Source organism: Strix uralensis, chromosome 18 (assembly GCF_047716275.1).
Source record: "Strix uralensis isolate ZFMK-TIS-50842 chromosome 18, bStrUra1, whole genome shotgun sequence".
In the NCBI taxonomy this organism is placed as follows: domain Eukaryota; kingdom Metazoa; phylum Chordata; class Aves; order Strigiformes; family Strigidae; genus Strix; species Strix uralensis.
The window spans coordinates 2,816,168-2,843,776 of NC_133989.1; the positions used below are offsets into that span (position 1 = coordinate 2,816,168).

The following is a 27,609-nucleotide window of genomic DNA, read 5'->3' on the forward strand; positions in this document are numbered from 1 at the left end:
GCGCTTTGGCAGAGCTTAAAGGGAAAGACAAAAACTGGTTTACAAACTGCAAAGAGCTGATAGCACTGGATTTTCCTGCTCGAGCAGCCATCGCGATCCCGGTGAGGTACAACACAACTGCATTCTTGGCAGCTCTTGTAACAGCCCTGCCAGAGACTCGGTCTCTCCTACTTTCCCTCAGCGACTGCAAGTACAAGTAGGCTTCTCCTAGGAGGTCTTGTCAGTATTTATTTCATCTCTTCCATTTTTAGGCAGTTTAAGCGCTGCCATTGTGGCAGTGTTGGTGAAGTTCAGAGCTTGGCAGAGCATCATTTGAAAAACACGATGAAGTTTTATCTCACCTAGAACAAACATCAGCGTCTTGCTCAGAAGAGGAGGCTAAAACCCTTCGTGTCCTGTGTCACTGATGAGACGCAGTTTTTCGCTGACAGAGCACAAACAGCTGGAGCCAAGACTCCCAGGCAACGTGTCTTGGCCTCCTTGCAAATTAGGGACTTAACAGATGATGAATGACAGCGCTGCATATACGTCAGAGCTTTGGGTTTTACAGCCTCCCCCCGGCACAACCCAGCTCCACTTCACTTTCCTTAAAGTCAGTGAGCTGTGAACCCCAGCAAACCCAAGAAGTCACCTTCTGAGCTTGTGTCTGCTCCGAGAGCATCAACAGCAGCACAAGGGTGAAACAGCTTCAGCTGAACCTGCTCGTGTTACTGGGATCAAAGACAACAGCTGCGAAGGGCCAAAGAAACCTTGACCCAGCAGGAGTGAATTGGACATCGCAATGTAGTGGTGATCTGTTCTCCCTCAAGTCAACGATTATGATATTTTCTGGTCTACAAACTCTTTTTCCATCAGCTTTCCCTGACTGTGCTCAGCTTGAAATTCAGGATACACGTTACAGCTTTCCACGGTATTTTGTGCGTTTCTAGGTCATTGGTCTCCATATGCTGTCAGAGGCCCAACAACCTCCCTCCAGAACCAGTATATCCTGATTACTTGAAGTAGTTGCAGCTGAAAACTTTGCATCCAACACAAAAAGCAGCCCTTAATGTAGGGCATTATGGCAAGAATGGACACAGCATATTAGTGCAGTAATACCAGGGACGTTACCCAACCCAAATGTCCATTTTTTTTTTAAAAATCAGTACCATTACTTCTACAAGGCAAGTAGGACTCAGTCCTGCTGACCAAGAACATAATAAAAGATATTTTAAATTTACATAAAGCTCAGTGCAGTCATCAATCACCTGGAGCACCCATGGGCCATTTGGCTAATGAAGGACACTGGAATCTGAATGGGAAGCGTCAGCACCAGCTGGAGGATTCGTTGGAGGAATCGCACTTCTTGGAAAGGAAAACTGCTTTAGAAGTTACCTTTTTCTCCTGCAATAAGTGCCTTTGTAGACAAGCTAATAAAAATCTCAGAGTACATAAATCTATTCGCAACTACTTTAATTTCTATTTTGTAGTTCTCTTTAAATAAAGGAGACAGCCAACGTTGTCTTAAAACTGTTCCTAACTCAAATAGCCCTTAAGTTAGCGTTTAGACTACAAAAATGCAATGAAATATAAAGATGATACACCTATTTTTGGCTCTCTGTCAACACTGGCAGTGAAGAATCGCATGACACCAGCACATCAGGACACACGTTCATGCCGTTAGTGCCAGGTACTCTCCTCCAACATGACAATTCCATACTCACATTGTAACAATACTTCCCTACTTTCTTAATTAGGAATCATCCCATCTTGAGTTTACTCTCTGATGCTAACCGCAGTAAAACTAACTTCATTCAAAAGGCCACATAAGCTATACTAACGCACACCGGTTTAAAAGTACCCGAAGTCTCCTGAAAAAGGGCTAAACACCACCCTGTTCCATATCTCTTTGCTTTATTATAATGCTTTTTAAAAGATGACACTGCAGTTCAAGTCCGGTACCACTCTACAGAACAATGAATAGTGTTCACTGAAATTGCCATTCCTGTGAACTTCACAAAAAACACATCAGGAAAATTAAAGATACAGTACTCCATACTGACCAAGTTTCTGCTGGCATGAAAGTGAAAGAGGGCTCTACAACTAGCGGTCACTAAGCCATTACAATCAAACTCTAACAATGGGCATTGAAATGTTTCTTGATTGATTTAAATCACTGATTGCTCAAGCCTTTCTTAACAGGGTTACTGAAATTTAACAGTGCCAAAGTAAGGCGAGAACTGAAATTCCTCGCTAGACTGCTGTTCTCCAAGAGGACCACTGTATCTTTAAATGTATCCTGGATTAAACAACAAAAGTTTTACCTACACTTGTTAAATTATTGCACAGATCATTACACTGATAAATACATTAAGAACCCATGGAATGTTACACAGTCTGGCCTGGAAAATAAAAGCAGCAGCATTATCCTTGAGGTCTCAACTATGAGGGAGAGTTGGCCAAGCACTTCTTGACATGTTATAATTATTAACAGGTTTCAAGACACAAATGAAACATTTTAAAATAATCCCTAACCCCTAGGATTAGGTTCCTGGTTCAGGAACACTCTCTAAGACTTTCACTCTTTTGCAAGTGGCACTTAGTTTGAATGTCTTGAAGTTTTCTTATTTCAGATTACCTGTAGGAATCCAGCTGCTCTGTATTTTCCAAAGTTGAAGCCATACAAAGGAATAAATTGCTTTGAAACACTAGGAAATTTAAACCAAACATTGCAAGGTCCAACTGTTGCAGTAGTCACTTCACCTTCTGTGCTCTCTCCTGGCAATTTGCTTATACAACTTAAAATTAATACATGGCGTGGGACTGAAAGGGAAGTGGAGCCCTCCTCACCCATGCAACAGGTGACACACACAGTGACACCACGGCCGTGCCAACCCACATGCTCGCTTAGATTCAAGGGCTGGACCTTCACTCAGACGGGTGCCCTCAGCTCCCACAGGCTGTACTCAAGGCCTCTGCTTACAGTGCTTATGATCAGCCCAAAAAAAGAGGATTTGGGGTGAGGAGGAGGGATAAAAGAAAAGTCTAATTCATAAACACTCACTCCACACATGCGCCTTGGTTGCATGCATTCCACCAAACTGCAGAAACTTCCCAGCCATCTACACTAAAAAAAAAAAAGAAAGTAAAATCCAGTAAAAGAAAGGCTTTGCACAAGAAAATGCCCTCAATCTCATCCTCTCCTCTGGAAGACATGGTAAAGTGTTCGGATTCAGACAAGTCATAAAAAAATACCGATTTGCCTGCCAAACTGAGACCGGTTGGGACAGCTGGTATACAAGTTTTGTGGCTGCGGTTACATGTTTTGCCATTCTATTAGTTTTTAGTATCTTCCATTAACACCTCTCTAGGAGTTGTAGCATTTTGTTGACTCTCTACAGTACTGCAAAAAGAGATGGTGACTTGTTCTGTCACTGTCTCCTCAACTGGAAGAAAAATCATTACCCAAAGCTTCTGCCTGAGTAGGGCTCCGGCTGCTTAGTTTAATTTAGAACATAAAGTTTCAAGAGATACAAAAATAAAACCAGAAGAACAAACAAATGGCTCATGCCAATTGTAGCTGCAAGTGATACATAAATAAACCAGTTTTCTCCTAGGCAAACCACACAGCTGAGGAGAACGTACGCATACACATCACAATACTGTTGATTGAATGGACTGAAATAAAGCTTATCCTGCTACAAGCTATTTCAGGAGGTTTATGAAAGAGAAACTGTAATAAATTTGTACACAGGAAGCTGAGTCAGCTTCACATCACTCCAGACAGACACCAGCAGTCAGACAGTGCAACCCATCAGGTGCATTTGGCCGTCACCGCTACCGCAACACTTCACAAAGACTGTTAAACCGTCAGCCGAGGAGCGGGCACACACAGCACACAGCACCGCCTCCGGAGTACATGCGTTACAGTTCCGAACTGGGCAGCAGACACGGGACAAGGAGGCAACAGAGGTGTATGCATAAAAATACAAAGTCACGTTCGACATGCAATTAAGCTCTGACAAAGGTATATTTGGAACTGGAGGAAAAGCAGAACAAAATCCTTGTTTTATAGTCAGGCTGTAAACTTCTGCCAGTGGTACCACAAGCAGCATTGTAAACCGAGATCTCTCGTGCCTCGGGCACTTCCAAAGGGTCAGCGTGTCGGCGCCTGGCAGGGCTCAGCCGAGAGTAGTGCTTGGGTGGAGAGTGGCATTGGGTTCTGCTGCACGAGCGGCAGAGACCATGCCACCAGGAGAAGCAAGGGGGGAAAAAAAAAAAAAAAAAAAATCCTAACTCTTGCAGGACAGGGCTAGAGAAGACTAGAAAAATATTTTGTTCGCCATCTGAAAGATCCTACTAAAGAAATACAGAATCAGGCTATAGAGCTGCTTCTACTTAGACTTAAGCCTTTAAAATCTGCTACTTTTGAGGTGATTCATGATTTTCCTTCCTTAACCCCTTGATCTTACTATAAGCTCCAAAACCTCTGTGAAGAGAAAAAGAAATGAAGCAGTATTTAAGGTAACCTTGACAACTTCGATTAGTTGTTTGCTTGAACAAATTAACAAATTTTAAAAAGAAAATGCTTTTTAGGTATGTATTAAGATTTAGAGGGTCCACAGTAAAGAACTCCATGCTGGTAGGACAGCAGACTACACAATGACATCATGATCTGAAGTTTTCAAGTGAGCTGACTGTTTTCGGGCTGAGTGTACATTTACAGCCCACTCCCAAAAATAAAATGGGACACACAGGACACCTTTGTCGTTAAAGTCATAATTCTTCTGTGGAAGTTACGGTTTGTGTCATGCAAAGCAATTTGTTAGGTCAAAACTGATACATAACTGAATCTTCTATTCCATTCCTTAATGCTGACAAGGAGCTTCTAAAGTTTCCGAAATAGTGTTTCTTTAACAAGATCCAGAAAGAATATGTGGAGAAATACATGATAGAAAGAGAGATACAGATTGACGTATTAAAGATTAATTTGGAAAACATCTGCTTAATTTAAATTTTACTATTAAATCCAGACATCTACTCATCTTGAAAGGGGCTTGCTGCCAGCCTCTCTCCTCAATGTTCTCATATTTTCCACCCATTTTTTCTGACTGGAATCTTTTTTATAGATTTGTTTCACTGCCAAGTTGCCAAACCTATCTTCAAAAGGCCATAAGCAGCAGAAAGATTTCATTTTTATCAGAACAGATAAAATAGATGCGTAGAAGGAAGAAAGAGAGAAAAAACAGACTATACAAAATACTCAAACTGGGGGAAGGGCGTAGGTAAGGAAGGAGAACACAGCTTTGCATTTTAGCTGTGTAGGAGAGCTGCACTGTGCAAACTCTTAACCCGCTGAGCAAGAAGGAGCCATTCTGGAGATCCCTTGACAGCTCTGGTCAAAACCGTGAGTTTACACAAATAACCACCTAGCTCTAGATTCCTTATTAATTCTAAGGGGAGAAAATAACTTTTAAAAGACTAAAAAATCTCATAAAGTTTAAAACCAAAGCTCCAATAAAAAGTATCTTAAAGACCATCTTGAATTGCCAGACTTAATATGGTCAGAGCAATCAATCCATAAGGCATTTGAACTAGATCTATTCAACTACAGTTTGCTTATTTAACTGCTATCTTTTCAAGACACATCCTGTCCTTTCTTTGCATTAAACACCTCAGGGCATCTCAAATTATATGAGGACTGGATGAATAACTATTAACCTACACATGCAAGGATGTGCCATGAAAGCGTGCTTGCACTGATTTTTTTTCCTTTGAACATTTGTGTTAAGAAAGTCACTGTATCCAGCTTCAGTAGTGCAAGGAGAATATATTTATCACTATTCCTTAGAAAAGGGACAGCTACCTTTATGTAATAAAAGATTCAGATGCTACTTTTTTTTCCCTAAACCGGGGTAGAAGAAAGGAGAATGAATGGGAAGCACAAAAGTAACAGATCAGTAAGGTCAACCAAGATACTCCAGTTGCGTGTAAAACTTTCTCCCCTCAATCAGCCAGCATAGCCTCCCTTTCCTAGCTGTGCAAAACAGGGTTAAAGAGTTCTACCAGTTCTGGTTATCCCACCCATCATCAGCTGAAGATGCCTTTTTTGTTGCCTTAGGAGGTTTTTTGGTCTTGCTCTCCCCTCCTGTGTTTTCCCAGTTGGTCTCCCAATTTTCCCAACTGTCGCTGTTACTGTTCTTGTTGTTGGAGACTGTTCCTGAGCCCCACACGTCCCAGCTGTCGGAGCTCTTCTTCTCTGTGGAATTGTCCACATAGGTCCAGCTCTCACTGCTTGGAGATTTATGAGCTTTTGGTGGATCTGAGTTGCCAAAGGTCTCCCAGAAGCTTTGATCTACAGCATTGTTTTGGTAGCCCTCCCCTCCACTGTTCTGGTAGCTGTCTCCTTCAGCTGGTCTTTTATGGGGGGACAAAAAAAAGGAAGGTAGAAATAAATTTAGTTATGAGAAACATAATAAAAATAACACTAGCAAAGAAAACTATAATGTTACTGCCCTTTGCTTAAACAAAAACTGAGGATAAAGGCAGAACAACTAAAAATACTGCTCCAAATGGCATAAGCTTATATCCTAATTCACAGATTTTTGTTAACAGCCTTAAGTACTAATAAGCCTAAGGCGAGGGGATATGCAGTTGGAATAATTTTAAAACCAAGGTGCCATGCACTATTTTGTTCTCAGTTTAACAACTGTCATAAACAGTTAGATTGAATTCCTCCCATATTACATACAGGAAAACTACTAGCAATGACAGAATAATTTCTTTATATTTAAAAATTACCTGCTACTACTATACTGCAGAGAACATACAGGAGATAAAATTAAGTGTTTAAAGAGACACAGAAAATAATAACAAAAAAATACCTTTCAGAATTATCATCTGGTTTGCCAGAAAAAAAAGTGGTGACGTCTCGCCATCCCTTACTTCCCACTCCCTGAACCTAGAGGAAAAAAAAACAACACTCCATTCATTTGGACTGCACCAACACCTCCTCCAAGTCCAACAGAAAAAACCACACCACATTCATCCACTTGTTCAGATCGAGAGAACACACTTCATCAGAAAATTTCACTCACAATTTATTAATATTTTTGATGGGCAGTTACATGGTTGATGTAAGGAACATACATTTGACAGCATCATGCTGCTGGAAGATGTGAAAAGTAGGTAAAGTTTAGCTTTTTTATCCATCATTGTCAATAACATCTTTTGAATTCTCTCCTAGACTTCTTTGACAAAAATGCTGGAAATTAAACTTAATGACAGCACTGGTGTTTTGATGTTATGATTCATATAAGTAGTATTTTTATTTTTACTGTTCTAAAAAACTACTTTCACCCCGCTTCAGAAGTATTATTTTACTGCCCAGGTAAAACAGTTCAGAAGTTGAGTTCTAGAATGAACGTGACTACTAGGAGAATCCTTTGGGGGTTATTATAACGGACTGGTGTTGGATTAGAAACACAAATTCAGTGACACCCATGGAAGTTAGTATTCTTAAGTCAGAGATACAGAGGATGAATCCCAGAATTCAGACTTAAAGTTGCCAGGCTCTAAACAGAACAGGTAACGTCACTTATTTTATTCAAACATTCCCAACATTTAAGGCACTAAGCTGGTACATGACAGAGCTTCCAGCGCTGACTTTCACAGCACTAGAAAGACAGACCCTCCTAGGTAACACTGTACAGTTATCAAAATAGGCACTAGATTGTGCAGGACTTCTGTACTTGACAGTTGTAGAGAGCACTTACCACATTACCAAGCAATGATAGCAAAGGGAGACAAAGAAAAAAGGTACAGAACATTAGTAAGTTTAACTGTACAGATGTAACGCAAGCTGTCTCCATATTCTCTAGCAGACATTTTCTTTCTGAGTTTGGGCCACTGGCTGTCTTGTAACTACATCATGCCCTCGGTGAAACTATGACAAGAACTACCTCATATCTGCAGAGCTTTTTAAAACCCCAACAGAAGTACTGCATACTGGAAATTACACTTTCAAAATTTCTGTATTCAGCACCAGCAGAGACTAAAGCTGCATTGTGGTCTTGTTTCACTACAAACTTTTCATAAGAATATGGAGACTGGCTTACTGTTTGGCCTCCTTAAAGGCAGGCAGGCCACTTCATACCTTGCTGGCCAACTGCGATACCCCCACGGTGACCTCCTCAAATATTTTCCCCTCTTTCACCTATGTGAATCAAAGTATTCATAATTAGTCATAAACCAAAGTATTATTGAAACCTTACGACAGGCTTACTTGTGCTTAAGAGCTAAAACCAAAAAGTGTAAAAAAAGAAAAAAAAACAAACTGAAAGTGAATCAAAATATACTTAGATCAAAACAAAAGTTTTGAAAAAGACATATAAAAATCCATTGATCTATAACAGAGTGAATCTCAGCCCTTTGTAGTTTGTGGGAATTTTCTACTGATAGACACACAGTTCAAGGAAGGTACCATTACACTAATGCTGAACATAAAAACACCAGTGCAAAAAACACCTGCAAATGTGACATTTTATAAATATATTTTACTATATTTACTATATTGCATTTTATTCTCTTTTATACATGTTTATTTAAATATTAAAAGGGCTTTGAACTTTGGTCAACCAGAATACAGTTGGTGCCTTTTACCAATTAATAAATGGCAGCTGTTCCAAAGAAGTGACTTTGTACAGCTACATATGTGCCAGGCAGCAATCACAGAATTCAGAAAGTAACACTTATTTAGAACTAAGAGCACAACATCCTAAGGGAAACAGACTTTTTTTTTTTTTTTAAAAATATAGAATTCAACATTCCTCCTTAAATTGTCCTACAAAATAAAAATCAGCTCCAGGAAATGCACCCTAAAAATAACCCTGAAAATAATGCACCTAAGCACCCTGAAATAAGTTGTGGATAATTCAGGGGAATAAGAAACCAATTAAGAGTCTTCTCCTGTGATTTGAAACGCTATGTAAAGAATGTTGAATTAATAAAGCTAATGCAAGAGAAATTAATTTGTAATGTGATTAAACCATTCTTATCAAATTGAAAATTAATCCATATCCCAAAGTGGTGGCACTGCTTCTCTTACACGAGACAAATTAATCTGCTTTATCAAAACCACTATCTTTTGGGAAAAAGCAGGTAGGTAAGTAGAGCACCACATTCTCAGAAAAGAATTCATCAAAATTTTGGAGCTGATCCAAAATTCTAGAAGCACAGAACAAAGGCATGCCAAATCGGAAAGATGTAAAAGTATGGTTTTTTCAAACATATGAAACAGGAAGGCAACATTTGACACTAGGGAGAATCCTTGACTAAAATTTGTGGTGTCAGTGATCACTCGTCACTTCGGAGGACTGCCTTGCTCTTTTACACACCCACTAGTGACTGTCTGCATTCACTCGGGTCAGCACGTCGCGTTCTTCCAACTGCTGCTGCAAGTGCCGTTAGCCACGTGGTTTTGGTCACTAACAATTGTAAAGGGAAGATGAAAATCTGCTTCAAACTGATTTCCTAGAAACAACACAGTAACCAGAACTGCTAATCAAAATGTTACTTTAGACCACACTTTGCGTATGAACGCACACAAAACTTGGTATGAACTACCAGAAAGTTCTGAACGAATACCAAAAAAAGTTTGCAAGAACATCTTACTTCTATTGATAAACTGTCGTCGTTCACCTTAAACATATACGTTGCCCCAAATTCTACTGCCCAGATGAGGCAGATGATGAACTTCAGTGGCTCAAAGATGCTTAGGTGAATTAAAATGCTGGCAGGCAGACGCATAAAACTCTATAAACTTAACACTCAAAGATACTAGTACTCGTATTTTCTTTTTAATAACTGATTTTTAAATCCATTTAGGGTGCATTTTCATCTTGTCCCAGCTTCTATTATCAAAAGCATGAAATTTATAAAATAGTATCTAATGGGGAATAATGTAACAGGCTCTTGTGGACATGGAAAGATTGGAAATCACCCTCATTAACCTTTCTTTGGTAACATACTAGCTTTGAGGTATTTAATGTTTCCCCTTTGCTACTGTACTAGTATATGAAAAAACAGGACACGCTGACAAACTGCAGTTGTGGCAGGAGGAGACAATCACTCCCCAAGTCAGCATAACCATGTTTCTGCAAGTAATTTACTAGTTCCAAAGTTACCTTTTCCTGTGCAGGTTTGAGAACATTTTCATTTAATGTCTGACCTAACTCTGATGCCTATTTAAAAGCAAAACAAAAACAAAGTCAGTTATATTTTCCTTTAGGAAAAAAAAAAAAAACAACAACCAAAACCCAAAAAACACAGTCAACATCTGCAGGCTAATTTCTCAGCAGCATCTCCAAAAACATGTGAAGCCTTAAAGCTTTGATTCATACAAGCAGAATGAGCTGAAAAGCACACACAGTACAGTGCTGCAGGAAACATTAAAAGAAAATAAATTAAAACCAGATGTACATAGCAATAGGTCATTGGAGATACCCAGAGCCCAAGCAAAGTGTGACCTTGCACTAGAAGCAGAAGCAATGGTTCGACCAGCAACAGCCTAGAAGGTGGGCCCCTTGCTAGTGCCTGCAGCTGAATATTTGGAAGAACTGACCTCATCCACCTTTATTTTTCGTTACTAATGGAATTACTTGTACAATTAGATCTTTATGGCCAATTTTTCACCAATTCTTCTGTCTTGGAATGTTGCTATTGTCATCTATTGGTAACAGTCCAATTGTTTCTAAGCAATACACAAGAGGCAAAGCTGTGACAGAAGATTTTTGTAATCTTTTTTACAGCTTCAGGTTTTCAGGGAGAGAAAACAATGAACTTCAGAAATCTATTGCAATTCCGAACAAGATGCGTCAGGATACTGTACTTCAGAGGCATCTTACAAAAATGTAAGCTCACAGTGTAACTCACAAAATTACTTGTCGTAAGACAATATTGACATGGACAGCAGGGTTTGCAAAAGTTTCATTTGAAATAATTTTTTTCCCTACTACGATAATAAACCTTTGATTTAAACTTTTCTTCAGAATTGCTGTATTATACTGATTACCTTCTGAATTAGCCCAGTTAATCCAAAAGGGCCAATTTGCTTGCGAGACAAACATTATTCCTAAACATTAGCAGAGTCTAATGAAGTTTCATTTCCTAAGGGTTGATATCTTATCACTAATTTTGGTTAGGGTGTGAGCCTTCATTCATATTCCTCCTAGGGATGGATCACCTCGACTATCTTTTCTCCACAGATTCCCAGGTGTCTAAAAAGCTTCTCTCTTAGTCACCCAACCACCACTATCTCCAACACTTCTACTCCTGACCAGTTCACAAGTTATTTGAGAAGACAAAGGCCAAAGGTAACCCCATTCCCACCTAGTAAGAAAGGTGAATGCAAATCACATAAAGCCTGTTTCCACTGGGAGTGAGGCTACAAGGTGTTTAAGGAAAACAAGAAAGGGTATTTTTAATCTTTGAAAAATCCTTCAGAGTCTATTAAGCCTGGCAAACTGTTTATGTTATAATAAAGAGTGTAACACACTAAGATTAATGGTTCAGGTATGCTAAGTGAAGTCATTGCTAGAACTGGGAAGAATTCTTATATTATCCCATTTACTCAACCATGTAATTTCATAAATATGGAAAGATTTGGGTACAATTATGTTTCCATCTGAATCGCTTCTTCATCTCTACTATTGCAGAATTTGGGATAGCATCTTCACCAGCATTACAGACACTACACAATGGGGCATTCACTAAAGAGCCTGCCTTCAAACAACACCCCAGGGTAGTTCTAGGTGTTCTGCATTCCTGGATCAGACATGCAAACAGAAATCCTGAAGTCATCTGTGTTTATGAAGAGCATGGACAAAAGTACAGCATGTTTTCTGAGAGCGCAGAGCTTGGATATCTCTATCCAGTTTAACCTATTTTAAATAGGTTTGAAGAAACATTACCATATGAAACACACATTATTCTAAACAGATTTGACTTAAGGCAAAAAAAAAAAAAAAAAGAAAAGACAGCTCAAGAGCAAATGCACATATTCAGCACGAACAGTGACAAGGAGTCCATGCACAAGAATATATGTGAGGGCGTTACCGGCTCTGGCTGCTGCTTGTAGCCCCAAAACTTTACCCAGACAGCAAAAGAGAAAGAGCAAGGAAGGTAGAAGCAGCTTTTAGCAAAAAATTGGCAGCATTTTTTCAGGCAAGTTAAGTAGCATGAACCTTTTCCAATTTTAACATCTACTGACAAGACAAACAGCTAGTATGTTTGGTCATTGGACACCAAATATAATTTTAAACAATATATTGTATCCAAAAGATGTTAAATCTGTTCTACAGAGCAAAAGATCAGATGTTTCAGGAACAAAATTTAAGCTTTGGTAGCATAGCTTATACTCTACAGCACCATGTTGCTGTGGTCCTTGTCAGTAGATGTGATGAGCTTTGACACTTAATATTATATTTACATTTACTGATAATACTGAAGAACAGTTTTCTAAAAAGGAAACTGCCGGGAGGAGTAAAAAGAGGAAGACTTGTAGAACACTTAGTTTTCTTACATAAGCCAAGCAGCAAATACTTTAAAGCTTCTAAGTATCAAGTCTGGGTGCTTTAAACAAGACATTTTTGTTACAAAACATGCACAAGTTACTGCCTGCATCTGTCTGGACACCAACACCGGCAGTTTCGCGTTTGTTTTGAGCAGTAGCATCCTTTGCACATCAGGAAGCACGCCAGGCTAACGCTAGACATACAAGAGTTCTAGTTCAAAGCCAAACTCCCTTTACCATATATTAATATATGTAAGCCCTCTCTCACTCAGAACTTTGGCACATTAAGAGTCCTATTCTTCTTACACATTTTCACATTTGAACTTAAAACTTTTCCATGCAAACAGATCTTGCTTATGTCAGAGTTCTAATTCAGGTCTGACTGTCTCTGTTTTAACCCTAGTTTGAAAGAGGAAATGCTTTTGTAATTGCTCCTTTTTTAAACAAACACAAGCAAGTTAATTTAATAACAATATTAAGCAGTTCACGTTTGTAATATCTTAATAGGCTTCAGCAATGGAAACATGGCTTGCATTATATTACCAAGAAAACTACTTCAAGATAGACCACATTTAAAGTTCACAAAAATAATATAAGGGTATTTTAAGTTTGTAAGCATGCATGAAAGCATTTCATTCTACTTCCTCTCCAACACACCCGACAGTTATACACAGCAGAGTATCACTGTTTATTTCTTGCCTAATTTGGTCACTGCGGTGGATTGCAATTCCCATGGAAATAAAAGCTAGAACCTAAAAATTTCTGTGCACTGTGAAGGAAAAACACACTGGTCTGTTGATGATCAAGTCTAAATCAATTGGTGCAAGCAAATACATGACATTTAAAGCCAATTGCAGTCAATAAGACAGAGCTGTAGTCACCTTTTGACTTGCTTGAGATCCAAATCTGGTAGCCTGTGAAAAGAAACAAAGACATTCAAGTTTACTAGGAATAAAACCTTTGATTTTTGAATACACACATTTAGAAATATTACATGATCTTCTCCAAGATGAATGGACCTTTATCAGAATTTCACAGTGAAGAGAGACCATCCATATCACCACCTCTGGCATTCCAGATCGCTCTGGGGAAGCACCAGTCTTTCTCAACTTGCAACAGGGGAAAGAAAGTATCTTCAATATAGATTAGATTGGTGGGCTGATGTGGATGAGTATCAGTATTTTTGTCTCTCAATGTCACCCAAAGTAAGAGATGAGTTTAAACAGTTTATGAGTGTAACAGTTAAGAGATAACTGTTATGCTCCTAAAAATTTGGAAGGATACTAAGCAAAACTGAAAAAAGTTGTAATGCATTATTTTCACAAAAATATTTCATCTCTTTCCATCATCATCTATGCAAAATGTAATAGATTTTTATTTCCTCTGGTTTTAGTCTACAGTTAAGTTGAATGGTTGTCACCCAAGTGCGTGTATTTGCAGAACACGCAGAGCCTGCCACCCATGTCTCAGTTTTTCCCAGAGCATCCCTCTGGACACAACCTCTGCCCAACAGACTTTCTATTTAAACTGACAAAAATTCTGTAGTTAGAGAAGTCAAAAGAAGGAAAGAAATATAAAACCATCAGCAGTTTGTAACTACGTATTAAATTCCTGCTGAAGAACACAATTTGGCCTCACTTGGCACAGACAGAAATTTCTGCTTTATAATAAAAATTTTTGTTGAGTTCTTTCTTGATACTTATGTCCAGTGGACAAATTTACAAAAATGTCCATCCAAAACCATGAGAAATAGTTAAGGAAGAGATCTCCATTAAACATGCATCTATTTTATATGCCACAGGCAAAGATACACAAAAGGGCAGAATTTAGGTTGTCCTGGACATCACTATTAGAACACTAAAAGAATCTCCAAGTTTACAAGAATTACACCAAAATGCATTTTGTTTACTTACACCCTCTTTAGCAGCTGAGGCAATTTTGCTTGCTCCAGTTGTAAAACTGCTCCACCCCTTTAAAGAAAGTGAGAATATCGTAAACTACACGTGAATAATAATAGCGAATAACCAAGTGTTCGGTATTACATGTTAAATTAAGTCAAAATGTTCACCAATACAGCTTATCCTGTAATCATAAGAACTGCTTGCTAGTAAAAGCGAGAATTAGTCTCTCACTTATATAGTGATGAACTTCCATTTTTTGTGTCAAAACACCTGCAATTTGAGCAAACCTGAGTGCTCCAGATGTTATTCTACTAAAAATGGCTACATGAAAAAAAAAAAATTCCTCCGCCTGCCCGAAGAAAAGTAAAAGAACAAAAAAAAGACATTAAAACCTTAGTAAACAGAGACTGGACGGGTGGGGGAAAAAAAAAAGAAAAATCCATGAGCAGCTAAAATGTATGCCTGGAAAAAGCTGAAGAGAAAACAAGAATCAGTGCTCAAAAACGTCAGGCAGCAATTCATAAAACATCCATTCAGCAATTTTCTGTTTCATAATAAAGCTTCAAACTCCTTGTTTCCTGCAAATTTTATCTTTAGTAACATAAGAAACAGAGTTTTATTTTGCCTCACTGGTTCTTGGAAGATCTGAAAACCATTGGCCATTTCTTAAAAGACTTTTCTGTCATGAATCAATTTCTTCTAACTACCGATTGTCAGATACTGATTAAGAAACCAGCTAAACGAAAGTGGAGCAGGAGAGTGATTCTAATTCGTTGTTTGGTTGGGGTTTTTTTAACATAATCTTTAAAAATCTCTTCACAACTGTTTAGATTTCAGTTCTTGTTAGTAACTCATTCATCCAGAATCTGCCCAGTAAAACAAGTGAAAAAAAACCCATCATACTTGAATGGATAAAAACCAGAAACAAACTTAACATGTCTGTGGTTCCCCTGTCTCTAATAAGGAAGAAACAGATGTAAGTTTTTGTTCTTTGCAGATCATCACCACCTAATTTTAAGCTGTGCTACAGAATCTTTTAAACACAGCACTAGGAATGCAAGGTTAATATCCATGTCTACCACTGCCTTTTATCAGTTTGATTGCTGTCAAAGTGTAGATGTTTTGTTAAAGCAGGGATGTTTTGGTAACATGATACCTTTTAGGTAATTTCCATACAAAATCTGTAAATAGCAGAACCTTTCTCTGATTACCCTTTCTATTTAATTTGACTATAACGCATATTTAGGTTGAGGAAATGTCTTTTTAAAAAAGCAGCAAGAAATATTTTTTTGCCTATCCCTTTGAAGTCTCTTCATTAATTGCCTTTCTTGTTCTATGCTGAAACACTGAAAGATAATTCTCTCTCCAACTGCAAAAAAAGGCAAAGCGACGTGTCTTGTAGTTTTTATGTTAAGCAGAGTCTCAAGGGACTCAAGACCAACCTAAACTGCAATTACATCTGTTCTTTACAGAACAAGTTAGATAGTGTAGTTGGTGTAAATTACACAGAAGATGCCCCTTCTGATATGTAACAGCAGAAAATAATGTATATACATAAATGTAGCATGTGTGGGGAAAAAACAATCATAATGCAGGGGAAGGAAAATTGGTTTCCTCACAAGGACAAATATGCATGCAAATATTCAATCTCACTATAATAAACGACTTAAAACTGCACTGTAGTATGTATCTGTGGTCACAAGAGGGCATTTTAATCATAAGTTTCAACGAGATAATGTATTCAAATAATGTTTGACGGTAACTTGGACACCACAGCATCATCCCTCCTTTGCTCAGCACGTCTGCCATACATTATAGATGTGGTTTCCATTTGGAACTCTCTGGCCTGCGATCTGTGACATACCTGGAAAATATTCAGCAGACCTATACGAAGCACCCCATGGGATCACCTGGAATACTGTTCAAAGGCTCAGGCATTACCTTTTTCTATTACGTTCTCGTGAATTATATTTTTAAAAAAAAACAAAAACAAACAACGGAACCTGGTGTGGATATTTAGACCAAGGAGGCTCTACAGGAGACTACTGGCCACTAACCCTGGTGGAAAAACCTTACTGTATTTCAAAGTCACTCCAAATCCCAAATATTGTTCAGCACTGTTACTCTGCAGCCTATCAAAGCACCAATATGTCCCCGACTGCCTCCAACTTTATTCCCATTTTCCTTCAACAACGCATCTTTCACTATCTCTACTTTAATCACGACAACTGTTCGACCATATGCTGTTATCTCTTCACACCCTGTCACAAGTATTTCAAATGTTTTCATCACTGTTCAGGGCTTCTGGCACTCACGTACACACACACTGCAGTTGTTTTCCACTGAACATACCTAATACGGTTAATCTATTTAGAGCATTACCAGCCTAACTGCTATTCCCAACAGGTAATTACTTTTTTTTTTTCCTCCTCCAAGCCCTGTTGAGTATTAGTTCTTAATCCATTGCTAATATCCTCATTTTGTTATTTCTATGAACTGATACCAGAGATAATTCCTACATTTTGCTCAAGTTTCTCCCTTCATTTTGCCATTTACAGTCCACCAGTATCTTCTTCACTCTTTTGAGAATACAACCAATACTCTGCATCTCTCCATATCTGCCTGCAATCTTTAGTTTCTCTTCTCTGTTTATATTCTCCCATAACAGGGGATAAAACAGAAGAAAACAGTAATTCAGGTCACAGAAAGCTTCAAGCAATTCCTTACCGAGTACAATGAAGACATAGCATTATTCAGGAAGTCATCCTCTTTTTTTGGAGGGTTTACTGTGTTTCCAAACCCCACATAGCGATTTTCTTGGCCACTACTATAAGAAAATGAGTAAGTTGTATCTGTATCAGCATGGATTTATTAAAACCATTAAACAAAAGCTGAAAAGCATGAAAGAATGACAACTGTTTAACAGACTTTAAAATACACCTGGAAAAAGTCCTAAAGCACCCCAAATACAAAACCACTTGCTTCATAAAGACAACACCAACAAGGATCCACAGGGGAATCCTTGCAAATTAAAGTGTCCCCTATGCACGCTAATGTGGTCTTAAGGATTCTCTAGGTTTACAGATCACTGCCATCAGAAGTCTGAGTAATTCCTAATAAAGCGATACATGAAAATGGGAAAAGGAAAGGAAGAAGAAAACAGTGTTAGCTTTATAAATACGCCTGTTTAACTCAATACTATATACACTAAAAATTCCCTAGTTTGGAGCCCACCACAGTAACATTTTGAGTTACAAGCTCTTTCTTGAATGCCATTCAAACATTTTTGTTACATAAACGCGTTAAGAGGCACTTTCCTTCATCTTATCCTTTACCATTTATTATCAACATATTTTTAATAGTAAACAAGATGTAACTGTTAACTAGTGAATCAGGATCACAGCTACGTAGCTGTAGTATAACATCCGTGTCTTTATTATGCTACAGGGCCAGGCACTCAAAAAGTTAATAAATATTGCATTACCCTTGGTAGGAGCCAACATCATCATTTAACCAGTCTTCAAAAGCCTTGTCAGAAGAGGCAGTTGCAGTCTGAGATTGTCCAGCAGAACTACTGAAATGAAAGATTTAAGAATCAAACTGCGTAAAGCAAAACCCACTAGCTCAGCAGTGCAGCCTGACATATGTCATCATAATACAGGTGCAAAATTGATTATTTCTTTCATCTATCACATAGAGAACTCTAATGCAACCACTAAAAGCCACCGGAGTATTGAATGAATAAAGCGATGGTAGACCCAGACAATGCTACTCAGACTCCAGCTAGCCCCTGAGCTCGCTGGAGGATGGCCAGGCATGAAGTGCTTGTTTGCTTGATCTACAACTGCTTTTTCTGTTAACTTGACTCTTTAGTGCAAAGAATAACAAACACAACACGCAAAAGCGGAAAAACAGAACTGCTGTGGTCCAGCTTTTATGCTGTTGTTAGTAATCAGCACCATAAAGAAAAAGTCTGTTTCTTCTTCGCTGGCATTCAAGCACGAACAGGGACAGCACCGAGTTAAGGTAAGGTGTGACACACTACATGTGACTGACACAACGACTAGTCTCGGGTTGTTGTGTCAGTCACAGCAAGTCAAGATGAAAACAGCACGGCTTGTCCTCTGCTCTTCTCACTTTTGTCTGCCATAATTTAAGGTTCAGAGGGAGGAGGTGGGAATTTTTACAGAAATTAAAGCCCTGCTACCTCATATTCCTTAACTTCAGCAAAAGAAATGCTTGCTCAGACAACACCATCAACAGAATAAAACCAGCAGACATTCAAACGTCAGGTTTTGGTCCTGCTGTAGCTATATCAACATTAAATAACAAGAATACATACCGATGAGTGGAAGAAAGAGACATTTTAGGCTGAGGCGGGGTCCAGTTCCTGGCGGGAGAAGTTTCAATGGACCACTCCTTGCCTTCAGCTACTGTAGCTACCTAGAAGAGGTAGGAAAATAATCAAGAATGCTAGGTCAAAGTTTTCATACAAGTTATACACTGGTCCTGTAAAGTGAGGACAAGTCATTTTTCCAGTTTGCTGCCAGCTGCAAAGATCAATTGTTCTGTTTTCACAAGAAACTGATTTTTTTTCTGAATCTCAGGCTAGTAATGTTGAATTGAACATGGAGTTTATTTCAGGCAACTGATTTTAGGCAACTTCTTCAAACAGGCAAATTTAGTTTGAAGAGGAAAGACAAGATTAATAAAGAGACGTAAGCGCTAATCACAGGATAATGGAGGAACAGGAAGAGGTGGATTTATTCTCTAGTATAGGGCAGCTAAAACACATGCACAGAATTTAAATGTTCTCCCTGTCTCCTTCAAAGGACCTGAACTTCATCTCTTCACCCCATACCGCTCCTCCAATCCAAGTCATAACTTCTGCAAGTTAATATAAAATTTCCAAAGGCCTTGCCACAGAAGCTCTGTAGTTTGTTTCACGTACTAAAAGGCCTACAGCACCGAACTTAGGAATTCTCTGCTTTCAGCAAGATACTCCAGACAAGCAGCTCCTATTCCCAGCAACTTTTAGAGATGCAAAGACACAACGCACACAACAAACTTCAAAGCTGCACGGACATCCCAGTGAGCACAGAATGTATCTTCTTACCGCTTCTGTGGCAGGGTCAGGATAAAATACAGAATCTTTGTAAGTCTCTAAGCTCATGAATTCAAGATGTTTGTCATTTCATTTTTGGAAATTCCAAACCTCCAAAAAATGGTAATGCCATTACAATTACTAATTTATTTGTTTGTAAGCCTGCCAGTGTTTGGCACATTAATTTACCATTTTGTAACTACATACACAAAAGATTTACCAGCAATCACTTGGATAAAACTCTACTGCTGAAGTAGTAAACTGACTGCTGTGGATTAGGACAGCTCCGCTGACTAACTAGTTGCGACAAATTGCAGTAATGAACATCTGAGCCATCTCAGCTAAATGCAGTAAAGAAAGTTTCTAAAGAAAATTCTTAGAAGAGTTGGGAAGAAGCACTCTAAAACTTATCCCTTTCAAGAACCACAGCAGAGGTGGAAAAGATTGCTACTTTCCTTCTCCCCCACACTTCATAAACAAGCTCTTACAAAGTACTTTGATGTTTTCAGATAGTAGGGGATGAGGACACACACAACTGAGCTTACCTGATCTCTAAAAAGAGCTGCAGCTTTGCTGTTGTACTTCTCCTGCATCGACCAGCAGGGATCATAGTCATCTTGAGACTCCAAGAACTCTCGAAATTTGCTATTACCTCCAGCCTTCATTTTCTCCAGCTCAATATCCTTCCATTTGTCCATGGTTACCGAACGTACAAAACTGAAAAGCAGTTTTTTTAAAAAATTAAAATTACAGCTTGTTATAATTTCCTGCTGTATCAGCAAGGAGATTAAAAAAAAGGCTTACTACAACCTATCTCAAAAGCTGGGAGTGTAAGCACGTTTGAGAACACTCTCCAAGTATAGAAAGATAGAACATCATAAGAAGGTGGTCATATATAAGCTAAAATCATGTCATTTATTTGCACTTATAGGAGACCGTCAATAGAAGGCAAGCAACAGAAAAAGCAGCTTTCTTCAAGTCCAGAAATTAATCTAACCCACTATATAAAAGAAACTTTTCCCATACTTCTTCACTCTGCAATTTTCTTTTCCTATCTATTTTCACAATTACACTTAAGTGACCTGCGAGGACACCTCCTGTCCCACTCCATGCTTCTGCTCGTAAGGACCATCAGGTACTGACAGCTCAGCTGTTGAAAATAGCCTACCCTATAACCTGACCTCATCCCAGGGCATTTATCACTGCAGCTAGCATCTCAACTCAGCTCTGAGCTGTAAATTCTTGCTACTGCTCATTAAACTGTATTTTTAAAAAAGCACAAAAAAACCCAACAAAAACCAAAAACCACAAAAATCCTCAACAGTGCCCTGTTGTTAAATACAAGGTCATGGAAGAAAAAAAAAATGAGACATCATCCTCAAGAAGGCTCTTTAAAACTTGTATCTTGACCGCTTTCTTTCTTTTTTTCCCTAAAGAAATACCCTTCATCATATCCTCATCTCAGTAATTTCATTTTTTCTTTCATGTAACATATGGAATAATTCCAAACTCTCATTTCCTATGCAATTTCTATTCACTAATGAGCTTTAAATCACTCCTTGAAAAGCAAAGCACGTACTTCTGAATGGCCTCCTGGCTTTGGTGGTCTCTCCCCTGGACTTTCTCTCCCTTTCTCATTTGAGAAACTATCCCATGCTCTGCCCCCATTATATATACACACACACTGTGAGTCTCCAGAACACGTAACAGTTCTTATTCCATACATTCCCATCTCAGTGGAGCATGTTTCTTGGACAAAACAAAACCTGTCATTTATATTAAAAAAAACCCAATCTCCTGAACAGAATAAAACTGTTTTATATGCTTGCATACACTACAGAAACATTCTGTAAGCATACTGTGACTTTTTCTGCTCAACTCTCAAGCTGCTCTAGCACTACTTTGGTTTTAATTGATAAAGATTATACAAAATTAGAAGAATAAAGTACAAGGACTAGTGCAGTATTACCAAACACCACCACACACCCTCCAGATACAACTAGAGACATTGCTTTCTAGAACTGGGCATAATACAGCTGCACCCGTGCAGCACACGCCCCAACTAATTATAGCATGAAGCAAAACTGCCAATGAAATGTTGGACTTGAGACATTCTATACCCTTCCGAAACAACACATTCCGTTCACAACCCTAATGCACCCTGAGATAACCCAATTCAGTCCATCATCTGCTTGAAAGGCTGACCTGAGGTGAACTCCCAAGCCTCGGTGTTTTCCTGAGCACTCCAGACAGATCCAGATTCCATAGGTCACGCTCACCCACTGGGGGTTAAATGCACCACATTCAAAACAGACCTGCAGAAACACAATTATCTCGTAACACTCAGCCACCTCTTGTCCATGTGAAGTTTTCACAGTACAGCTCAAAGTCAAATCATGAAAATGTCACACACAGAAAATAATTTCAGAAGGGAGAGTTCTTAGTGTTTGGAAACACCTTCCCTGACAGGATAAGCTTCCTTCAAATATTTATTTATGCTGTAAGGAAAGAAATATTCATTAACTTGCCTGACTTGGATTATAAAAATTACTGTACTGGCTACCAAAAACCAGTGAGGAAATACAGATAAGACAGTTGAAATTAATGAGCAAAGAATTCAACTTGATTTCCTTTTCACATCGTCTTGAAGGAGGAGAAAGTAACTAAACTGAATTCTTGAGATTTCCCTGGCAAAATAAAGACGCAACATTTAAAGTTGGGAACACTTATTCAGTCATACTACAGTTTGGCAGTAAATGATAGCAGATCTAAATAGATTAAAAATAGCTTTATTGCTCAGACAGTGTAACAAGTTCCTATGACTGGAATCACCATTCAAGGTTTAATGCTTTGATATAAGCAAAACTGAACCTATCCATGGGCTATCACATTTAAGGTATCCTATAATCAAGCTACTAGAAATTGGCCATTTTAATTAAGCTGTGCCCAAGACATCACTTGTTCAACAGACTCCAGGGGTTACAGCATTACTAGAACTTCTGAAAGACTTGTGCCAAATACGCAGCAATGTATTGTAATACACATGTGAATAAAAGTTACTGGAACTAACACAATTATGAGACATCCCAATTTATACGTCACTGTTAGTTACCCATACTAGTGCTATAAAGGCACTAGCTGTAGTAGAGCACAACATACATCTGGAGTAGGTAACAAGAAAATTCAGTTCTACAAAACCAATCTAAAAAAGATTGAGATTATAATTTTCTTACATTGTTCTCATCTTGTGCTCTGACTTCCTTCAGAACTTTCCTTGTTCTTGGACTTGCCATGGTTCTACAAAGGTACAAAAAGAAAAAACCAAGTCAAATTCAAGGATTTGATATTGGTAAGATGTTCTGCACCTTGCAGTCTAAACCACTGATTCACAACCAATTGCAAGGGAAAAACAAACAAACAACACATCATAAAACCCACAACCTTACTCTTCCATTTACCTTACATGTTTTGGGGGATTTAGTCATCTTAAGCGATTCATTGGAAAGGTGAAATTCAGCCACAGCTGAAAAGGGAGCAGGGGTGATAAACATGGAAACTCTTCTACACCACGTGTTGTATGAAAACAGACTCTTACTTGATGCTGCTGCCAGTCCCACCCGCTACCCTTTCTGAAAGCACTTTACAATCACGCCTGATTACACGGGACCGCATGCGTACAACTAAACAGACTAAGCAAAAAATAGCAGAAAAACTCTTACACTTAGGAGTCCTGAACACATTGTTAAGAACACGTTATTAGAAGATACAAAAACTGACTTTCCAGAAGTATTGAGTTTGCTTATCAACTGAATTCTAAGAAAATAAGGCAATTATTTGGACCTTGCATACAAAATAGAATTCTAATTCCGACAGTCATGTCTCACTGGCAGACCACATCATCTTACTCTTAACTTTTATGGAGCATGAAATGCAGCAGCAGGGAGCAGTGTCAAGCTACGGATAAAATTCACATTAAGGAAAAAAAAATGTGACTTACACACAGTACACAACCTGAAAAACCTGGAAGTACACTAAACACTCATGGTTAAAAGAAATAAAGTGCAGGGTGCAGCACAAGATTGCAATTTAGATAAAAAATGAATCCACATTTCCAACTAATTTGGTAGTATGATATTTAAATTAACTTTAAATAAAGAACATATCTTCTTTTTACTTCTAATCCATCTCTGTCTTTTATTATGTCTTAGACATTTGTTTGCTAGAGTAGAAAAGACAGAGAAGTCACGAGGCTGACTAGAAACCTCACCAACTACTAAATGTCAAGCTTATTTGTCAGTCAAGACACAAAGCAAAAAATAGCAGGTCAACATTTTCATCAAATATTGATCTGAGAGGCAGAAATGCCTTTATACAAGTCTTTTGACACTTGTTCAGTGTGCTATTTAACTAAACAGTCATAAATCCTTAAATTATCAATAGGATTAACAACCTTGCGATAATTTTGAAGGTAAATGGCAAAGCGTTACATACAATTGCCGCAACCCAGTAGGGGATGGAGGGAGAACATATCTTTAATTAGAAGAGGAAGCCTATTTTAAAAAGACAAATGCTACAGGTAAGAAAACATTAGTTTGTTTTCTATGAACGTGACAACACCAACTTCTTAGAAATCTCATAAGTAGAACAGCCTTTCTGTGAACTGCAACCACAGCGGTACAATACATACCATTACACGCCCCACCAGCTAAGACAACACCATTCCGAAAGAAATAAGCTCAACATTCTACCTACCTATTATCTCTGTTAAAAGCAGAAATTATTTGTGGCAGAACTCACTGCCTTTTATCTAAAGCACTTACTCCTTCGTAAACATCTCGTTGACAAATACTTAGTTCTGTGTAATTTAAGGGACAGTGTTTTCACTGACATGCTACCTTTCGATCTTAATTAATTTGTATTAGACAAAAACAGGTGAGCTGTGGAAAAAAAGTGGTTTAAACTGAAAAGGTTACTGTAATTAATGGTGAGTAAAATCTTCCAGTCACCCTGCATCAAATTAAAACTGAACAGAATTATTTTTATCAATGATCAAATGGAAATTGTGTAACTTTCAGAAATGGGAAACAAAGTGTGGCAAGTGACCCCTTGTATAATGAAACAAACTTTCTCCAATAGCAACATTTAATTTTACATAACTTAAGTGCATGTGAGGAGGGAAATAGCACTACACATAAAACATGTTTGCTCATGTCCTAAACAGAGACCATAAACACATTTACACGAATTGAAGTCCACGTCTTCAATTCCACTGTTTGTCACTGGCAAGGTAAGGGAAAATTCTTCCTCTACAGTGCAGAAATTAAGTAAATCCCGTAGCAGTCACAGGCCAGAGACAATCAGGCCCTCCTCTTTGCCGTTTTTATTATGTTCTCTTCGCATGCCAACTCCCCTTTCCTCAGGGCTGTATTTCCCCAACAACTTCTTGTACATTACGAACAAGTTACAGGTTCCTCTCTCTGGCTGGCTGCTTGTTCACCTTACTGCTATCCTTCCTTTACCATTTCTTCCTCCCTTTCCCCACATTTTCATTCAGAATAACAAACAGAGGTAGACTGGAGGCTGCAAAGGCATTCCAGCCTCAATAGCAAATGCTCATTGCTGGAGCTGAACAGGAAAGCCTTTTCCCACTCCCAATTCTGCATGAGCCAGGAATTTTCTATAGAGCAGAGAGAGACATCCATCCTACAACAGGCAATATCCACAATATCCACATCCTACAACAGCCAAAATCCACACCATGTCAGTGTTTACATACAGTACGAGTTTCAGATTTCTGACTCCAAGCTGACAGAGGAAGCAATTGCCTTTGGGTCTGCTGTAACTGCTTTTTTCGATAAAAACTTTTTAAAAGAAAGACTTTGGCCAGCTGCAGTCTAAACACATGCCCATTCCAGAAGCACTCAGTTCCCTGACCAGATGACCACGTCTGTCTGGTGGGAAAGCAGAGTTTCATTCAAGAGAAGGAGGTGGTGACCGAGGCCACCAGCTTTTTGCCTTTCTCTCCTCCACCAAAGTATTTGGAAATGAAGGAAAGGGGGATAAGAAAAGAGAGTCCCACTCTAAGCTTTCTAACAGGTAACATCTTTAGAGATGCTTAGCCTATTTTCAACTGTATTTGCCCACAAAGTTATAAGTGATCAAATTATCATTGTTTACCACCCAAAGCTGAGCCCTAGTACCTGACTAGGCACATAGCCTATTTTAGGAGTAAAAACTTAAGTAAAAACTGTGCAGACACCTTATAAATATATATTGTTTTGATCCGATGTAAATGGACATGAGCAGTAAAGAAAATGTTTTGTTTAGGAATAAGTTTTCATTGAAGAATGTAAATATTTTGGCCTAAGGGTTCCAAAGTGGAAATAGACATCTTCACACAGACCAATCTCACACTCTTATTTCCCAAACAATCTCTTTTCAGAGCAAAAACCAGACATGCACCGTATGAGTTTCCACATTAGGAATCTTTAACTTGCTACAAGCAAGCAAAAAGGCAGAAGCGGCACTAGACACTTTTAAGTGGAAGTGAGCTATAATGGGACTTTGCTCTTCTGATGCAGCAGGAAATTCACACAGCCCAGCTCTAAAGAGCTCCACGATTCAGTCCGCCAAGATTAAGCGGGTGACGTGGGCTGCACGGCTTCATGGCCCTGACGGTTCCCTGGGGGTCTCACCAGGGCAAAAAAGCCCCAGAGGCCTCACCAGCTGAAGAAACGCTTTGAACCAAACGCTGCCAAACCACCTCCACGGCGCGGGCAAGGCTCACTTTCAAATATCTACCAGAGGCTGTTGCATGTTTTGAAAGTCGTGCAGTTTTTGCCTGCTCAGAAGCGCTGCCGCCTTACCGAGAGCTTCTCAGGGGACGCGAGGAGGGCGATTTCTTCCCGCACACCTGCGCTAGCTGGATCCACGCTGAGTCCTGGAGGCCTCCCTCAGAACATGGCCGGATTCCCAGCGAGCGCACCGGCTTCTCCTTTCTAGGAAAAAATAAAGAGATGGGTAAAATAGCGGGGAGGGTAAGGCCGTCGGGAGGAGAAGTTCAGGCCTCCAACCCTCCTGTGTGACAGGCCGCCTCAGCGCCGCGCCCCCCCCACCCCGAGCAGGGTCTACCAGGATGGCCAAACCGCCCCGGGAGAGTTAACGGAGCCCAGTAACGCACCGGCGGGTATTGACGCGGCACCGCCGGGGCCCCCGGTTCACGGTCCCGCCCGGCGCCTCACGGCGCAGTCGCTGCCCCCGCCGCGGCCGGCGACGTTGCAGGGCCGCGAGGCATTATGGGTGCCCGCCTTAACCCGCTGCGGCCCGGGACGGAGCCGGGCCTCGGCGGGAAGCTGAGCCCCCCTGAGCCAGTCCCTGAGGGAAGAAACACACTTTTTTTACAGTTGGAGCCTTCAAGTTGAGGCCTGTAACAATTAGCGATCCGTTCTACCTTAAATGTTAATAAATTCTTTCCCCAAACGATGTTTAACTTCGTATTTTACAAGGCCTCAGTGATTAAAAGGTCCAGAGAAAATATCCTCACCTGGAGAATAGATATATCCTGGCAGAAATTCTCAAACAAGGCGGATAAGGAAGAACATCTTGGCAGGCCAACAGAGTTGGGAAACATCCAAGGAGAAGAAATTGTCCTCAAAAGACTCATGACCATAAAAGGGAAAAAGGAGTAGGGGGCTTACGCCCCAAACGACCACCCGAGACCCCCCCGTGCGTGCGTTGTGCAATTTTGGGACACCAGCATTCTGTAAATGTAGTAGATAAGCAGAAAGGTGGAGACTTCTTGGAAAATGTATGAATATTCATATCTTGAAAGTATATAAAGGATAAACTTTTGTTGTAGTGCATGCACGTTAGGTGGAAGGATCCCCCGTGCATCCAGCGCTGCAATGAAGGATGCCTGCCTTCTAAAACTTCAAACTAAGTCTTAGGGAGTTCTTTTGAGACCGAATTTACGGTAACAAAGGGAGAAAAAATAGAGTTGTTTCCACCAAGCAAAACCGAAACAAAGCTTTACAGCGAACTGTGTGCGCTCGCTT

The 27,609-nt window shown here is 39.4% G+C and overlaps 1 protein-coding gene across 11 annotated transcripts; it reads right to left on the minus strand.

Annotated features, from left to right (window-relative positions):
- Positions 1-1,876: 1,876 nt before the first annotated feature.
- ARFGAP1 (ARF GTPase activating protein 1) lies at positions 1,877-26,839 on the minus strand. Of its 11 annotated transcripts, none has more exons than XM_074888670.1 (15): positions 26,736-26,839; positions 26,422-26,553; positions 22,789-22,852; positions 21,761-21,870; positions 20,101-20,272; positions 18,794-18,894; positions 17,936-18,025; positions 17,179-17,275; positions 14,464-14,520; positions 13,432-13,464; positions 12,094-12,123; positions 10,164-10,220; positions 8,135-8,194; positions 6,864-6,940; positions 1,877-6,396 (listed from the first exon to the last, which is right to left on the minus strand). In XM_074888670.1, exons 3-15 carry the CDS (start codon positions 22,846-22,848, stop codon positions 6,042-6,044), a joined length of 1,299 nt encoding a protein of 432 aa, XP_074744771.1. In that variant the 5' UTR covers positions 22,849-22,852; positions 26,422-26,553; positions 26,736-26,839; the 3' UTR covers positions 1,877-6,041. The 11 variants fall into 11 exon arrangements, with proteins under 11 accessions (XP_074744771.1, XP_074744770.1, XP_074744760.1 ...); XM_074888669.1 differs by having other exon boundaries at positions 17,179-17,278; XM_074888659.1 differs by having other exon boundaries at positions 17,179-17,278; positions 17,936-18,022; positions 26,736-26,757.
- Between the last annotated feature and the right edge of the window lie 770 nt (positions 26,840-27,609).

What these genes read in the sequence shown, in the direction of transcription:
- ARFGAP1 (XM_074888669.1), bottom strand. Translation starts at nt 22,848, where the DNA reads ATGGCAAGTCCAAGAACAAGGAAAGTTCTGAAGGAAGTCAGAGCACAA. An exon ending in GGCTTGGGAGTTCACCTCAG is followed by an intron (nt 20,273 to 21,760) that starts GTCAGCCTTTCA and finishes ACTGCTTTTCAG; the next exon opens with TTTTGTACGTTCGGTAACCA. An exon ending in GATCTCAAGCAAGTCAAAAG is followed by an intron (nt 12,124 to 13,431) that starts GTGACTACAGCT and finishes GTCTGGGTAAAG; the next exon opens with TTTTGGGGCTACAAGCAGCA.